This window comes from Onychomys torridus, chromosome 15, assembly GCF_903995425.1.
Source record: "Onychomys torridus chromosome 15, mOncTor1.1, whole genome shotgun sequence".
Lineage (NCBI taxonomy): Eukaryota > Metazoa > Chordata > Mammalia > Rodentia > Cricetidae > Onychomys > Onychomys torridus.
This window is the reverse complement of record NC_050457.1, coordinates 27,344,876-27,362,997: the sequence shown is the minus strand read 5'-3', so window position 1 is coordinate 27,362,997 and position 18,122 is coordinate 27,344,876. Positions and strand designations below refer to the sequence as shown.

General features: G+C 37.5%; 1 protein-coding gene across 7 annotated transcripts in view; it reads left to right on the top strand.

Moving 5' to 3' along the window:
• Erbin (erbb2 interacting protein) overlaps positions 1 to 18,122 on the top strand; it is a 107,917-nt gene that overhangs the window by 59,429 nt on the left and 30,366 nt on the right. For all 7 annotated transcript variants that reach the window (XM_036207213.1, XM_036207219.1, XM_036207218.1 and 4 more), the window contains exons 7-14: positions 216 to 279; positions 2,176 to 2,250; positions 3,238 to 3,382; positions 5,914 to 5,986; positions 6,266 to 6,395; positions 6,913 to 7,028; positions 8,292 to 8,361; positions 14,366 to 14,465. In XM_036207213.1, the coding sequence (XP_036063106.1) occupies positions 216 to 279; positions 2,176 to 2,250; positions 3,238 to 3,382; positions 5,914 to 5,986; positions 6,266 to 6,395; positions 6,913 to 7,028; positions 8,292 to 8,361; positions 14,366 to 14,465 (773 nt within the window). The remainder of the gene's footprint in view (positions 1 to 215; positions 280 to 2,175; positions 2,251 to 3,237; positions 3,383 to 5,913; positions 5,987 to 6,265; positions 6,396 to 6,912; positions 7,029 to 8,291; positions 8,362 to 14,365; positions 14,466 to 18,122) is intronic.

Sequence of the window (18,122 nt, the reverse complement as noted above, 5' to 3'; positions counted from 1 at the left end):
AAATAGTCTAATTATATGAAATTTTATTCTGTGAGAAGCCAAAGTTAGACTAATTGGCAGTTTTTCTTTTGTAGAAATTGAATGGCTTTTTTCTTTGAAAATAGTATGTTGAAAAATATACATTATAAAAGTATGTTTTAAACCATGAGATTTGAAAGTTTTTCTGTAATGTATGTATTTGTGTAGTTGATTCTTTGTTACCTCATTGTCAATAGAACCATGAATAGGCTGACCCAGCTGGAAAGACTGGATCTGGGGAGTAATGAATTCACAGAAGTGGTAAGTCCCCACAGTCTCACTAGCCACCAGTCTTGCATTTGTTCAGGGGCACGATGTGGAAATGGAAGTATTTCTCTTAAAAATCAGGAGAAACTGCACATGCTTTTAAAGAAAACTCTTCACCTGAACCTTCCCGTTCAGTAGAAAAGTTAACCAAGGGGAAATCTGACAAATGGTTAGGAAAATAGGATTTAATTTTGTGTTTGCATTGAGGTGTCAGGTGAGTTTGTTCTCTGTATTCTAAGTGAACTGTATTGCTGAATTATAGGAATGGAGTCTGTATGCAGCTTTTGTATTTAAGTATGTTTTAAAAAATAGCTCAGGAAATAAGCCAGATAATTTTTTAAAGAGGTATTCATTAACTGTAAACATCGTATTTAAAATTTATGTTCACAAGTCTGTTGTTCAAAATTATAGCAGCTTCTGAATGATAGTGTTAGGAGTGAGAATTTCTGTGGTGGGTTTGTGTGTTTCAGTTGGCAGTCAGCAGACTTACACCTCTCCTAAAGCACTTCTGCATATTTTTTAAAAATTAATTTTGAGTTTTAATTGTGTGTGTAGGAGTGGTTTGCCTTCGTGTGTGTCTCTGTACCACTTGCATGCCCCGTGCCTGAGGAGGTTGAAAGAGGGCACTGGATCCCCTGGAACTGAAGTTACAGACAGGTGTGCTCCAGCTTGCTCTGGAGATCACACTCAGGGCCTCTGAAAGAGCAGTCAGTGGTCTTCACCACTGATCCATCTCCAGCCTACTTTTTCATACTCTAAGATGACTTTTGGATTTATTTCACTGTATTTGCAAAAATTGTGAAAAAGTACATGCTTTGCTTCCTAAGTTATCCTTTATGACCTTATCTTTTGTTTTTAAATATATTAACTTTAGTATAAGTAATGCAAATCTTGTTTTATTAGTTTTGTGAATCCTAATAGCTTGTAAAATCTTTTTCCCTACCCATATATAAATACAAAAAGAATGGAAAGACAGGCTAGATATATGCCTGTAATCCCACCATTTGGGAGGTAGAATCCAGGAGGATCAATTTAAAGTCATCTTCTGTTACAAAGGGACTCCAGTCTGTCTCAAGGGGTGGAGGCAGCCAACTAAACCCATAAACCTTAGTACCGGAATTATAATAGTAAAGACATATAAAAGAAAGTTTCTTTTCTTTCTTTCTTTCTTTTTTTTTTTTTTTGTTTTTCATTTTTATTATTTTTTTTTATTATTATTTATTTATTTATTTATTTTGGTTTTTTGAGACAGGGTTTCTCTGTGTAGCTTTGTGCCTTTCCTGGATCTTGCTCTGTAGACCAGGCTGGCCTCAAACTCACAGAGATCCGTCTGCCTCTGCTTCCTGAGAACTGGGATTAAAGGTGTGTGCCACCACCACCTGGCTAAGAAAGTTTCTCTTAATTCAAGTAACCGCTGGAAATCTTACTATATATATTAGCAATTGATCTGAATGTCTGGCTTGCTGCGCACCCGTGCACACACAACACACACACACACACACAACACACACATACATACACACACACACACACACACACACACAACACACACATACACACACATACACACACAGAGTAAATCATAGATTGCCTTTTTTACTTTCAAGCTTTTTTGTAACTTTTCTTCTAAAGGGCTATATCTATATTGAAAATGAACAAGAATTTTTTTATTATAAACTTTAAAACAGCGGGTTCCTATTTTATTTTTATTAATTATATAAATACTTGACCCAGTTGGGTAATCCAGAGATCTTACAAATCTTGTGGGACTTCTCTCTCCTCTCTTCTTTAATGTTTTGGTTAAAGATTACTTTGGTAATTCCTGGACTTCTTTAGCCAGATACAGATAGTCATGTAATTAATTGAATTCTTCCCCTTCTGTCCAAACAGCCTGAAGTACTTGAACAACTAAGTGGATTGAAAGAATTTTGGATGGATGGTAATAGACTGACTTTTATTCCAGGGGTATGTATATGAAAATTTCAATGGCTCTTCATTTATTACTGTCCCTCCTTTTCAGTATTTGAAATGCACATTTATTTTTAGTCATTTAAATAGTTAATTTTTACTTAATTTGTTATTAAGTAGTTTGAAACAAATTATTCTTTTTAATAACCATGCACACATTCTTGATTGAAATCTGAAAACTCACATAACAAATTTTATTAAAAATAGTATTTTTACTACTGAAAAATGTATACATTTTGTTAGTACCAATCAGATTTCTACTAAATTCAGTCTTTCCAGAAATAGTTAAATTAAAATTTCTGCTTTATCAAAAGAAGACATGAATATCACCATTCTATAGGAGGTGATGAATATTTCCCCAAGAAAACTATCATGCTATTTGACTAAAATTAATCCATATCTTCATTATTAAATATGTCTGAGAGGTAGGCAGAGGCAGGTGGATCTTTGTGAGTTCGAGGCCAGCCTGGTCTACAGAGCAAGATCCAGGAAAGGCGCAAAGCTACACAGAGAAACCCTGTCTCGAAACCGCCCCCCCACAAGAAAAAAAGAAGCTCCTCCTCCATGGGGGTTGGAAAGATGGCTCAGTGGTTAAAGGCACTGACTGCTCTCCCAAAGGACCGGGTTCAAATCCCAGCACCCACATGGCAGCTAACAACTGTCTGTGACTCAAAGATCTGACCTGCAGGCAAAACACCAATGCACATAAAATAAAAGTAAATAAATATGTCTGGTTATTAATTAAAACTTGGTAATATGCTTATTACCTAAATTAAAAAATAATTTTGAGCAAGGCCATAGTGGTGCATTCCTTTAATCCCAGCACTCAGGACACAGAGCAGGCAGATCTCTAAATTCAAGGCCAGCCTGGTCTACAGAGCAAGTTCCAGAAAAGCCAGGGCTACACAGAGAAACTCTGTCTTAAAAACAAACAAAACAAAATTTCCTGATACAATAATGGTATTTTCTGTCTTTTACTTATAGTTTATTGGTAGTTTGAGACAGCTAACATATTTGGATGTTTCTAAAAATAATATTGAAACGGTTGAAGAAGGGATTTCAACATGTGAGAACCTCCAAGACTTCCTCTTATCAAGTAACTCCCTTCAGCACCTGCCAGAGACTATTGGTCTGTATTGCTTTCAAAACAATTCCTTTTTAATTGCTAGAGACTTACTCAAGACTTTCCGTAGAAACTAAAAATCTTGTTAGTGTTTTATTGTACTACCACATTCAAATATTACTTGAAGTTTTTCTGATGTGCCCATTGTACAATTTACTACTTTACTGTTGTTACTATTTTTATTTATCCTAAGGAAATTCTGTTCTTGTAACTTTAATAAATTCTCTACAAAGAAGCTGGCCTACTCAATTTTTTTATTCCTAGCCCTTATTTGCAAAGTGTTTTCAGTTTCTTCACTATTGATTGATAAGAAAACAGAATGATTTTTAAAAATTTATGGCATATCTACAACTCTTGCTAAATTTGTTTTGAAGTTGCTTGTTTGATGTAGTATGAGCTATTGTTGTTTGTTTTTACTCTTATGGGGGGCCACTACCCAGCTCCCAAATCAATCTCTCTCTGTCTCTCTCTCTCTCTCTCTCTCTGTCTCTCTGTCTCTCTCTCTCTCTTTCTCTCTCTCTCTCTCTCACACACACACACACACACACACACACACACACACACACACACACACACACACACACACTGAGGCTTATTATTAATTATAAATGCCTGGCCTTAGTGTGGCTTATTGCTACCCAGCTTTCCTTAACTTAAATTACCCCATCTGCCTTTTGCCTCTGGGCTTTTTCCTTTTCTTACTTCTGTGATCTTGCTTTCACTCTCACTCCCTGACTGGCTATGTGGCTGGCCCCTGATGTTCTCCTCCTTTTCTAGCTACTCTTTCCACTCCCAGATTTCTTTTTCTACTTATTCTCTCTTCCTGCCAGTCCCACCTATCCTTTCTCCTGCCTTGCTATTGGCTGTTCTTTATTAGACCATCAGATGTTTTAGTCAGGCAAAGTAACAGCTTCACAGAGTTAAACAAATGCAACATGAACAAGAGTAACACATTTGCCTAGGGATCAAAGGAAAAGGCCAGGCACTATATTAAATATAGAAGTCAGGCAGTGATAGCACAGGCCTTTAATCCTAGCATTCAGGAGGCAGAGAATTATTTGGATCTATGTGAGTTCAAGGCCACATTGGGAATAAAGCCAGGTCTGGTGGCACATGCCTTTAATCCTATTACTAGTTAACCATAGAGGTCTGGAGGTCTGGACAGACAGACAGGAAGTGATAGAGCTGGGTGGAAAGAGGAAGTGTTGTAGCTGGGCAGAGAGAGGAAGTAAGATGGCAGGGCACAGAAAGATATGTAAGGCATGAATATACAGCAGTAAGAACTTGTGGCTGGTTTGTTATATCTCTCTGATCTTTCAGTTTTCACCCCAATATCTGGCTCCAGTTTGTTTGTTTGTTTGTTTGTTTATTATGTATACAGAAGATGGCACCAGATCTCTTTACAGAAGGTTGTGACCCACCATGTGGTTGCTGGGAATTGAACTCAGGACCTCTGGAAAAGCAGTTGGTGCTCTTAACCTCTCCAGCCCTGGGTTTTTTTTTTATTAATAATACCATTTAGCAATTATTGTTACAAACACACACTTAAATCTTCAAGGTGATATAATAGAAAAACTTAAATTATTTTACATATTTCTTAGTTGAATTATATATAGTTTTAAAGGTAAGGTACATTTTAGGATTCTATTCTAATTTAATCAGTACTCTTAATATTTGAATTGAAATATATTTATTTACATACACTGTTTTGTTATGTAGTGACAAACAGCCTTCACACTGCTATTTTTATATATTTAACAAACTATAGTAAATTCTCTATGCCATGACATTGTTTTTAAGAACAAGGTTAGAGAAGTGAACAATGGAGACAAAATGTTTGTCTTCTTGTGGAGCTTATATTTTATGTGGGGTTGGGTAGGAAACTAGTTGTTGGTTTTTTTGGTTTTTTTTTTTTTGAGCTGAGGATCGAACCCAGGGCCTTGCGCTTGCTAGGCGAGCGCTCTACCACTGAGCTAAATCCCCAACCCTAGGAAACTAGTTGTTATTCAGGTCAGTTAAACAGTGCACTGGAGGCTGGAGAGATAGTAAAAGACCTGCCTGCCAAGTGTAAGGACTTGAGTTTGATTCCAAACACTGATGTTAAAAGCCAGCCTTAGTGGTGGGTGCACTTAGTTCCCAGCATTGAGGAGGCAGATCCTAGGGGCTTCCTAGCCTGTCATCCTAACCTAGTAGATGAGCCCCAGGGCCTACTATGAGACCTGCCTCAAAAACAAGGATGGTTCCTGGGGAAGGACACCCAAGGCTTACCTCAGGCCTCCCCAAGCACACTCTTACACCTGTACATGCACATGCATTCAGGCACACACACACATAGACACATATACAAAGGTAAGGTGGGTAAAAATAGAAATGTTGGGTGAGTAAGAGTGGATGACGTTAGGGTGTAGTGTCTCTTGTAGGTAGGTTTATTGATAATGTTTTCTAATTCTTGTCAAATGTAATGTGTTTCACATTGATTATTGATGGATTTGCTTTCTCATTTAAGCTGAAAATGATTTACTATTTCTTCTCAATAGGTTCATTGAAAAATGTCACAACTCTTAAAATAGATGAAAACCAGTTAATGTATCTACCAGACTCAATAGGAGGGTGAGTTGTGTGTGAATGTGTAGACAAGAAAAATGTTACTATTAACTCAGCATGCATTTTAGATATTTACATAAGGAACATCTAAAGCAGAGTCCACAAACATTTAAAACAAGTGATTTGCATATGATTTAGTTATTTTTATAATAAAAATAGCTCATTTATTGTTGATAAAATAGAGCTTTATTAAATTCATTGTTTTGTAAAGTTCAAGTTGATACGTTTTTAAATTTTGGTTGTAGTATAGATTTTAAAAACCGTGTATTTCCTATATAATTATAGGCTAAGGTCAATAGAAGAACTGGATTGCAGTTTCAATGAAATTGAAGCTTTACCTTCATCAATTGGACAGCTCATAAACATGAGAACATTTGCTGCAGATCACAATTACTTACAACAGTTACCCCCAGAGGTACAGTGTTTTGATTTATTTCAGATTTTGGTCTGCTTTGAAAACAGACTCTTTGAAAGTATGTTGGTATTTTATTTTCTTTCTAAAGTGGTTTATTAATTTATGTATTATCTAAATAATAACAGCTATGTAACTTTGAAGATATTCTTAAACACTTTGCTTTTTAAAGGAAAGGTAATAATTTAGAAAGAATAATTAAAACTGGGTGGTGGTGGTGGTACATGCCTTTAATCCCAGCACTTGGGAAGCAGACGCAGGCATATCTTGAGTTCAAGGCCAGCCTGGTGTACAGAGCAAGTTCCACGATAGCCAGAGCTACACACAAACCCTGTCTCAAATAAATAAATAGATAGATAGATAGATAGATAGATAGATAGATATTAAAAATAAAGTTATACAAAAGTAACATTTTGTATATGTAAAGAATATTTTTCACAACTTTCAGATATATTAATATTCTTTTGTTTATTAACTTATAGAGCAGATTTGTGATCTCCAGTTTGTTTTTCTTTTTCAGATTGGAAACTGGAAAAATATAACTGTGCTGTTTCTCCATTCTAATAAACTAGAGACACTTCCAGAGGAAATGGGTGATATGCAAAAATTAAAAGTCATTAATTTAAGTGATAATAGGTTTGTAATCTTCAGTTGGCTTATACAATACATTGAATGAAGTTAGATATAAAATGTACTAGGCTAGCTGGTGTTTATTTCTCTTTATATTTAAATTTTTTAATTGAAAGATGAACAAACTTTATCTGATGTTATATACTTTGTGATTGTCATGGTTCATTTTGAGGAAACATAACTATACAACCTTTATTTTCTCATTATTATATAACCTTTTAATTCCTATAGTCCCAAATTCACCTTTGTACTGCTGCTGAACAAAGCAATTTTTTAATCTAATCTTTGCTTATGTTTTTCTGGGCAGAGATTCACTCACACAGCATGGGCTACAAAAGCCAAATTGCAGAGCAGGTTGACTGCCTCCTGGGATTGCCAGACTGGAGAAGTGATTACTGGGTGAAGGCTATTTCAACAACAGTGTGGGACGTCTTAGATTTGATTTTGTAGTACTTACAAAATATGAAGGCCATCCCTTTGCAGTAGGACAATAGGTGTTTCTCTTTTATGTAAGAGAAATTTGAAGCTCACGTAGTTTTCAAAGTAGAGCTTTTAAGTGCAGTATTCTGACTGACTTGTCAATGTCCTAACAGCATTTTATTCGAGAAGAACCTCTACCTCTGTAGTAAACTTTGTTTGTTCTCACAATTTCCCTTTCCAAACTAGAGTAGAGGATAAAGGCTGTATACTTATGTTGGCTCAAAGTGAACGGTGACAATCACAATAAGTAACACCAGATAAAGTTTGTTTGTTCTTTCAATGAAAAAGTATAGAAGCTCATCTTGGACAGTTAATGTGCCTGTCTTAGACTAAAGTTACGTCTGGAGGGTTTTTATACTGATGTTGGAGATGGCTTTTCAAGTGTACATATTTGAAAATCCTCAGGAAATACAGCCTCCTTCCAGGCTGGAGCATATAATGTGTTTGGGTTTTATTTTTAATTATCTTTATTTGATGGATTGTTCTTTTTCTTATCTGCTGAATTAAATCAGTTTTTAAAACTAGATAATGTTTTTGTCCTTTCTCTTGTATAAAAGTGTGCATTTGGCTTTACTTTTTTTTTCCATCTTATCTGCATATACCAATATATAGCATTGTTCAGATGTCTTAAGTTTTTATTTTAATTATTTTTGTATTACTAGGAGGTAGGAAGAGAGGGTCCATGCCAGCTAAGTGCTATACCACTGAGCTGTACTTCTAATGCAGTCTCTTAGTCATTTGACAGTCTCATTTTTAAGTATAATTTTTGTTTGTCTTTTTCCCATTCAGGTTAAAGCATTTGCCTTTTAGCTTTACAAAGCTACAACAGTTGACTGCTATGTGGCTCTCAGATAATCAGGTGGGCATTCTGACCTAGTCAATTTGGCTGGAATTCCATTTGTGTTGTATAATAATACTCCTTAATTTATATAGTGCCACTTAAGAGCAGTTATACCTTAGTTCTCATGTAAAAATGTATTTTTGTATATATGAAGAAATATCTTGTCATATTTAGAAACTATTTTTAACACAGATGTAGATATATATGTAATAAATTTTGTTGTATTTTTGCAAGTTTCCAAACCCATAAAAATAGAGAGAGATCAGGAAATGAGACCCAGTCCCACCAAACTTCACATCATTATTTCCTACCATTGTCACTTCGTTTTGAATGCACATAAAATCTGTTCTTTCAGCAATTTTGAATGATGCAGTGTTTCTGACTAAAATTACAGTAGTTAACAGTAGAGCTCTTGAGTTTATTCTTCTTACCAGTATTGTGCACTTGAACCAGCATACCCCAATCCACTCCCAACCCAAGCCCCTGTTAGCACCACATCATGTGGTAGTTATCTTTCTGTGTCTGGGTTATTTCAGTTACTCCAGATTCACTAATATTGTTTCAAATCACAGGATATCCTGTCCTTTCCTTTAAAGGCTGACTTGTATTTTATTATCTATACGTGTTACACTATCATTAGCCAGTCATTCACTGATGGACACTTAGGCTGATTTCTGCTTTCTTAAAGATTTATTTGTGTCTTTAAGTGTTTTGGTGCATGTATGTATGTGTTTCTGGTACCTGAAGGTCAGAAGAGGCCTAGGATTCCCTAGGATTGGAGTTACAGGTGGTTGTAAACTGCCATGTGGGAGCTGGGAACCAAACCCAGGTCTTCTGTAAGAGCTATTAACCTCTAAACTGTCTTTCCAGCCACACTAGACTTGTTTTTTTATCTTGACTATTGAGAATAATGTTATAGATTTGTAATGATGGAAGTAAGCAAAATATGTAAAAGTAATGGAAAAAGGAAATAATACTTTGATGATTAATTTTTAGGAAGTCCTAAAGGTCATAGGTGGAGTGATACTACTTTGCTCAGTTTTGTGATACAAATATTTTCTTTTACTTGGGGTTTTAAAACAGGGTTTCACTATGTAGCCTTGGCTAGATTGGAACTTGCTATGTAGACCAAGCTGGTGTCAAATTCATAGAGATCCTCCTGCCTCTACCTCTACCTCTGCCTCTGCCTCCTGAGTGCAGGCATTAAAGATGTGCACCATCACACTTGGCCTGTAAATATACCTGCCACTCCAGGTGTAAGAGGACAGCACAGGAAGGAGATCTTGGTTATTGGGAAGAAAGTGGTCTGAAATTAAATGTTACCATAGAGTGGAAAAGGAGCCAATGACAGCAAGTTGAAAGGTGAAGAAGTGAGCAGTTTTAGTAAGGTGAAAACGATAGATTGGGAGAGTGGCCTGCTGCACTTACCTGGTTCTGCTGCTCACCTGATGATTCTGTAGTCTGCTTTCCAGGCCTGGGTCTTCTCTTGGTGACTTACATAAGGACGTTCCTCTCTTCTGTCTCTGTAAACTGCCCTTTGCATTACTTTCCATATCCTCATTATTCCTAACAGTATCTTTAGGTACCTGCTCCCGGATCATATATTTGGCCCAGTATCTGTCCAACATTGACACTTCAGTACCTCAGAATTGGCTCCCCTTAAAATAGCATACCATCTCCTGCCCCAAATGTTTCCTGGGATCCTTAGCTCGGTGAGAAATGTTTTATGGAGTGACACACACAAGAGTATAACCTTTAACTACTAGTATCTCCACACTGCCAGTCCAGTTCATCACTAGGTCCTCAGGAATATTGAGTACCTCCTGTGTGTGTCTCATCATTTCATGTAGACCTGCCCTGTCCAGTACCAAGCCCAGTAGTGTCACAGGCAGTTAATCCAAGGTCATATGCCTTATAATTAACTATGTACTGAAGCTTTTGCCCTAGTATCAGCCTAAATAAAAATGTGAATTTTGCACTAAAAATTTTTATTTTGGATTTTATGCTAAAAATTTTAATTTTTAAAATAAGGTTAAATTGAATGCATTATTGAAGTTATTTTTATTTCTTTTGAGGCCCCCTCTCCCCATTTTTACTCCTGAGATAAAGTCTTCTATGTAGCCCAGGCTGGCCTTGAACTCAAAATATCATCTTGTCTCAGTCTATGGAGTGCTGGGATTACAGGCATATGCTACCATGCTCAGCTTCAGCCTACTCCCTGATACTAGGATTCAGACCCAGAGCCTCCTGTATAGTAGCCAAGCACTATATTATCTTTTTGCCTTCGGGAAAAAAGTATAACTACTAGACAATTACAAATTGGCAGTTCTGACTCAGATTGTTGGCATACTTTGTATTTGGTTTCTGCCTCCTGTGTAACTGTGTAGACGGATTTCTAAACAGTCTTATTAAATACAAAACACAGCCAAATATGGGGGTGAAAGCCCAGGGATGGAGCAGCAGCTAAGAGCTAAGACCACCTTATCTTACCACTCGCTGCTGTCTCTTCCCCAGAGAGAAAGAGAGAGAGAGAGAGAGAGAGAGAGAGAGAGAGAGAGAGAGAGAGAGCGCTTCTTCCTGTGCTGTCTTTTTATTGCCTTCCTGTTCTGCCTTCTCATTGGCTCTAAGCCCAGCTATATCACTTCCTCGTCACTGCCTGTCTATACAGACCTCCAGGTCTCTGTGGTTGGTATTGGGATTAAAGGCGTGTGTCACCACCACCTGGCTGTGTCCTTGACCACACAGAGACTCTGCCTGCCATGTGGCTGGATTAAGGGCATGTGCTACCACCACCTGACTTTTGTTTACAGCTGGCTATGACCTCTGATCTCCAGGCAAACTTTCTTTATTAACATACAAATAAAGTATCACCACATTTCAGAACAAATAAAGTATCACCACATTATTGCTTGCTCCTGCTGGCTTTCTATCACCCTCATACTGCCCCTCACATGATCTCTCAAACTTACATTAACCTCCTTAAAATAATGCTGATGGGTTTTCTGCATGTCATAGGCCCCAAGGTCTCACTCATGCCTCTTTACCTCTTACTCTTTCTTTTTTTTTTTTTTTTTTTTGGAGAGAGGGTTTCTCTTTGTAGCTTTGCACCTTTCCTAGAACTTACTTGGTAGCCCAGGCTGGCCTCGAACTCGCAGAGTTCCGCCTGGCTCTGCCTCCCGAGTGCTGGGATTAAAGGCGTGCGCCACCACATTCATTCTTTCTACCAGCTGAGTTCTCGTTGAGTACAGTCTTTGCCTTACCAGCCTGTTCTTTTCCTCTCCTCACCTTAAACCTCTCAGAAATGTTGTCCTGTTTGTCTGAGACAGTAGTAAGTGAATGCCCCTGTGCTCTGTAGTACTCTACACCTTGTCACCTTGTGATTGTGTCTGTTGTAAGAGCCAGTTTTGTTAGGTGTTTCATCACTCTTGTATACTTCAGCAGTCAGGGTAGATACCTGTAATACATGAGGATTTGACGGATAAGTGATTTAGGTTTCAGAGGAAGAGTACCGGCAGGTGACATCCTGATTTTTATAGCAAGAGAACTGAATGAGTAGCTGAAATTAAATGAGATTATAGATCAGTAGGTAGGCATTCAACTATGGGAATAGCTTGATAAACTAATTCTTTTCTCTATCCGTGTACTCCATAAGTAGCAATGGTTATAAATTTTATGAATAATTCATATACCATTCAATTCACCCATTTTAAAATATATTGATTTTGACATATGCAGTGGGTTGTTTAAAGGAGACTAGCAGAGTACTTTCAGGGAAATTGGTTTTTAAAAATGTCCTAAATAATTTTGATATTGCCATTTTTTTAATTAAGAAATTTTTTATTCATTCCACATACCACCCACAGGCCCCTCTCCATCCCTCCTCCTCCTCTTCTCCCCTCAGCCTGGCCCCCATCCCCTCCAAAAAGGTATGGCCTCCGATGGGGAATCAGCAAAGTCCAGCACATTCAGCTGAGACAGGTCCAAGCCCCTCCCCCTGCATCAAGGCCGTGCAAGGTGTCCCACCATAGGTAATGGGCTCCAAAAAGCCAGTTCATGCACCAGGAATAGATCCTATTCCCACTGTAAGGGGCTCCTTAAACAGACCAAGCTACACAATTGTCTTGCCCATGCAGAGGGCTCAGTCCGGTCCCATGCAGGCTCCACAGTTGTCAATCCATAGTTCATGAGTTCCCACTGGCTTGGTTCAGTTGTGTCTATAAGTTCCCCCATCTTGATATTGCCATTTAAAGGGGGCTGCTTCTTCACATACTAAGAAACTAGTGTTACTTATCTGTTGAATTTCCTATGACTGTGAAAATATTTGATGAAAGAGAGGTGGGTATGCAGATTGAATATCCCTTATCTGATATGCCTGGGATAAGATATTTTGGAGATTTGGGGATTTTATTTTTGCTGTTGTTGCTTTGGTTTTTTTGAGACAGGGTTTCTCTGTGTAGCCCTGGCTGTCCTGGAACTTGCTCTGTAGACCAGGCTGGCTTCGAACTCACAGAGATCCACTTGCCTCTACCTCCTAGAATTTTCTTTTGATATTCACAATTAAATAATTAGATAGGAGTTAATCTAAATATAAACTTTATTAATGTTTCATATATTTCTTACATATCCTGAAAATAATTTGATGTAGTATTTAAAAATTAATTTTTTGTATTTTTAGCATATACTTCTCTTGAGGTTAAATGTGTCTTGTTCTGTTTGTGACAGTTATGTCAGTGCTCAGTGTTTTCAGATTTTGGACTTTTCGGAACTTTGGTTTTTTTTGTTTTTTTGAGACAGAGTTTCTGTGTGTAGTTTTGGTGCCTCTCCTGGATCTCGCTCTATAGCCCAGGCTGGCTTCAAACTCACAGAGATCTGCCTGCCGCTGCCTCCCAGGTGCTGGAATTAAAGGCGAGCACCAGCACCGCCCGCTATTTTGGAACTTTTAATTAGCTGTGCTCCACCTGGAGTTGAGGGGCTTGGTGGATAATGAGATTGAATTAGAACCCGGGATGATATGCAGGAGGGGGAGTTTACATTTGAAGATAGACCAGGGTGGGCTCTGAGAGCATTGTAAATGCTGCCATCTGGGTCCTGACTGTAGAAAACAGTGTGAAGAAAGACTCAACCTGTAGCTGAGATTTTAGGAAAGAGTTTCAATCTATTCTGTGATTTGAGGATGTCAAGTAAAATAGTCAGAATATTTGAGAATATAGGACAGTTTAGTTTTTAACCAGGGGGAGGTCACAAAATTTTAAATATTTGGAAGCAAGATTTCAGGATGGAATTAGGTTTTCCCAAGAGTTTGTCCAAAGAATGAACTGAAAGGTAATGTAGAAGAGAAGACCGAGCACCTACCTACCTAAAGTCATTCAAGACTCTTAATAGGTGAGGATATTGATAATAAGAGTTAGTTGTATTAGGAAGGAGATTGAGTACTATTTGTCAACCATTATAAGAAAGATACTAAGAAAAGAACGAAGTCTCAAATACCTGGGGGGTTCCTCAAGTGTCTTGTTGGTGCCATTGATGGAGACAGGAGAGAAGCAGTTTTCAACTTACTAATTACTTTTAAGTACTATCTATCTAGCAACTAACTGGAATAAATGTTTAGATAACTAGTTTAAACCTTCTAAGTGTTTTTTTTTTTCCCTTAAAAGCATTTTTGTAAAAGGAAATACTAGAATCAGCACAATAACATAAAATAGGAAAAGGTTTTATAACATTATTAGTAAAATCACTGTGTAGTAAATAATTCATAGATATTCTTGGCATATTGAAATATTTTATAATCATTTCAGTGGTGATTATATTGAATTTGCATTTTATTAAAATTTAAATTTCATTTTTAGATATCTTTGTGGTTTCAAATGAATGTTCAAAGAGCTATTTTGTATATATACAAATTTGTTTTGGGTACCTGCACCTTGATACTTTGTAAAATTGGTGGGTGGTTATTTGTAGGGATTGTTGGATATATTTTTCTTTAGGTTTATTGAAAATTAACCATTTATTTTTTTTTTCCTAGTCTAAACCTCTGATACCTCTTCAAAAAGAAACTGATTCAGAGGCTCAGAAAACGGTGCTTACTAACTACATGTTCCCTCAGCAACCAAGGACTGAAGATGGTAGGAACTGAAGGCTTCCTCCCTCCCTTCCCTTCATCCAGGGCCAAGAGAATTTTTAGCTCCAAAACTTTTTATTACTTCATTGGGAGTTTGGAAAATTAATCAGAAAGTTTTCAGAAAATAGTTGGATAAGTAACATCTATGAGTTGAATTTAGAGGTGTGAAAATGTATTGTGTCTTTTCTTTATTTAAGTTACATTGATAATGTTATCAATTGTAGCGCTCCTTCAAATCACACTTAACTAAATGTTAGGAATGCTTATGAAGTGTTGTGTGATTAGAAGAAGTATTAGGATATTGTTTGTTCTATTGTATATAATACCTTTGGAGTCAACACACTAGATGAAGGTCATCTATGAAGCTACAACCTATAATCTATAGTCACTACTAAATTACTTCCTGTGTTTTGCCCAGCAAGAGAGAATATATTCTTTAATTATAGCCACTAGTGTGTACTTGTGGATTATTAAGTGAAGACAGGACCAAATTATTTTTAGTATATGTTGTTGGTGTTGTTGTTGTTGGTGGTGGTGGTAGTGTGTGTGTGTGACATTTTAAAAATTACACTTAAAATGTCTTTTTATGTATGTATCTTTCTGAAGACAGTAAAAATATCTATAACTTGAGGTTACTTAGAGATTAGCTCAATATATAACATTAAAGAAAAGTATAAATCCATCATTAGCCTTAACACATAAACTATGCCATGAGGGGGCTGGAGGGGTTTCTCTGTGGTTAAGAGCATTTTCTATTCTTCCAGAGAACCCAGATTCTATTCTTAGCACCCATGGCAGCTTATAATTGTCTGAAACTGTAGTTATAGGGTATCTGATGCCCTCTTCTGGACTCTGTGGGCCCCAAACATGCATGTAATACACAGACATACATGCAGGTAAAAAACACGTGCACATAAAATAAAAATAAAGTATGTCATGGCAACTTAAGTGGATAAGTTTCCGTTGCCTCATCTTTAAACAACTTAGCAGTTCCATTTGAACCAGTCAGTCCCTACTACTCTCCAACTGCTCCTAGTCTATGCTTGAGTGCTGGCAGTGGAAATACTTTATTAAATGGCCCGTTACTGAACTAGTATGTCAGTCTATGAGTAGAACATTAAATGTTCTCTGAACTGAAAAATCATTTCTTGTCTTTCCCTACAAATGTTTTGTACTATACTAACATTCTGTACTACCCAAAGGATAGTTACTTGACCATATTGCATAGCTGATAGTAGTTATGGGACTCACACCTTCTTACTGTCCTAATCAACGGTTTACATTGTTAGCACCCCAGAACAGGAGATGCAGCAGAAGAAAGATTACTCTTAGTTCATAGCTTCAGAGGTCTCATCGGTCTTAATAAGAAGCTGGGGTCATCCAGAGCAGTTCCTGTCAAGGCCTCGAGCAGAGGAAGAGGTTGGGAACCTGGTGTTACCCTTGGAGGCATGCTTCCTCCAGCACAACCCCAGCCCTAAGGTTTCCACAGACTCCCAAAATAGTACCAAAATGTGAGCCTCTGGGAGACATTTCGTATTCAGATCAATACTTAGTACTGTTTCCAGTCTTCATAAATCTTTAGAAATAAGGAAAAATAAAAAATTGAGACAAGTTCTGATGAACAAGAACAGACAAGCAAATGTTTTGTTACATATTCAAATGTTTGCTATCGTTTTTCCACATTGCTCTATTAGTACCACAAGTAGTGTTTGCCCATTTATCTTTTCTGCTTGTCTGGTTTGTGGGCTAGTGATTGATTAGACCCAAGACCTTGCCAATAGTAAGCAAGCACTGTACAATTGCTATACTCCCAGTGTTGTGAAGGTAAACAGTAATGAGAAAGAAATTTGCTTCTGATGGTTGAGAAAGGACATTTCAAGGAAGTGGTAGTGTATCATGAAATAGAAACTTTATTAGAGAAGGAAGTAAAACCTAGAGTGGTTTTGCAGGTTGGAAAAGAAAGATGGCTAAAAACCTGAGCGTTTGCCAACAACCAGGATGTGACTTAGTATTTAGAAGGAGGGCGCAGTGACAAAGGTGGGAACGCTGTGAGTATGAGCATGGGTGTGAATCCCTAGTTGACATGAAGATGTCTAGGAACTATGAAATGACAGACTAGGGTGGCATCATCAGACGTTTGCATTATTCGGGATATGGCAAGTCTTGAAAAAGAAGACCTGTAGTCAGATACTAGAGTGTTGAGTGAGTGTGCTTCCACATTCAGATTTGTTAGACTCTGAAGCAAAAGTAGGAATCTATTACCTGGTATCCTGAACCTTCAAAGTAAAGAATTTATTCAAAACACTTAGAACTGGTAATTAACCCGTAGCTATGGAGAATGAGAGCCATAGTCAGAGTCACAACTCTAGGATTCTGAGTACATTCTTGTATAAAATTGCTGTAACTCTTAAGCAGTTTGAGTCTGGCTGATGATTGCAGTTGCTCACCAAGGGCTGTCAGCATGGCTCAGCTAGTCAAAGTACTTGCCAACCAAGCATGGTAATCAAAGCTTCATCCTTAAAATCCATGTAAAGGTGAAAGGAGGGAAATAACCCACAAAATTGCCTTTACACACACACACACACACACACACACACACACACACACACACACACACACTCTAATGATAGTAGACTTTTTGTTTTTGCTTTTTCAGAGCTGAGGACTGAACCCAGGGCCTTACGCTTGCTAGGCAAGCGCTTTACCACTGAGCTAAATTCCCAACCTCGATAGTAGACATTTTAAAAAATTACTACCAAACCTAAATGAGTTACTTACATGAATCCTAAAAATAGACTGTTGAAAACTGCCTTGCTGCAGTTGCCTCTTTTTGTCTTCTGGTCCAGGGTCTTCCATAGATGTGGTTGACATCCAGTCTGCTCTGTGTATGAGAGTGAACTTGAACGTCTGATGTTTTGCCTCTCCTTCCCAGTGCTGTGATGGCAGGCATAGTGCCACTCTGCCTGGCATATGGGCTCATTTAGTGCTAGAGAGTGAACTCAGGGGCCATTGTACCAACTAAAGTACATCTCTTACCTTTCTAATGATACCATGGAGATTTCAACAATTTGAACCATATTCCACATTTGTTCAAACAAAAATTGTCTGTTGAGTAAATACTAAACAACTCACCAAAACAGTTAAAATAAAAATCTTGAAATGAGTCAAGAAAATAAAAACATATGTATAATCCCAATACTCAGAAAACCCTCAGCCTGTAATCTCGGCACTTGGGGAGTAGAGATGGGAGGATCAGGAATTAAGGTCATCCTCAGCTACATACGGAATTGGGGGCCCCATCTTTAAAACCAAACACATAGCAAGAAATAAAACTACACACATGCACAGTGTCATTCCTATTGTTCCTATTTGTTTTGTGGCATTTAGTATGAGCATGTAATTAACAAAGAAAACCCAAACAAAGACTTGGTATAAGTCATAATTTGGAATTTTGAGTATTATGCTGTTTTGCACACATATTTACATTAGCCATATTTGGGTGATTGAGGATCTGCAGGGTTGGTTTTTTGGTTTTTGTTGTTGTGTGGGTGGATGGTTTTTTGTTTGGTGTGGTGTGGTGTGGTGTGGTGTGTGTGTGTGTGTGTGTGTGTGTGTGTGTGTGTGTGTGTTAGAACATATTTGCTTTTACTCCCCCACTTCA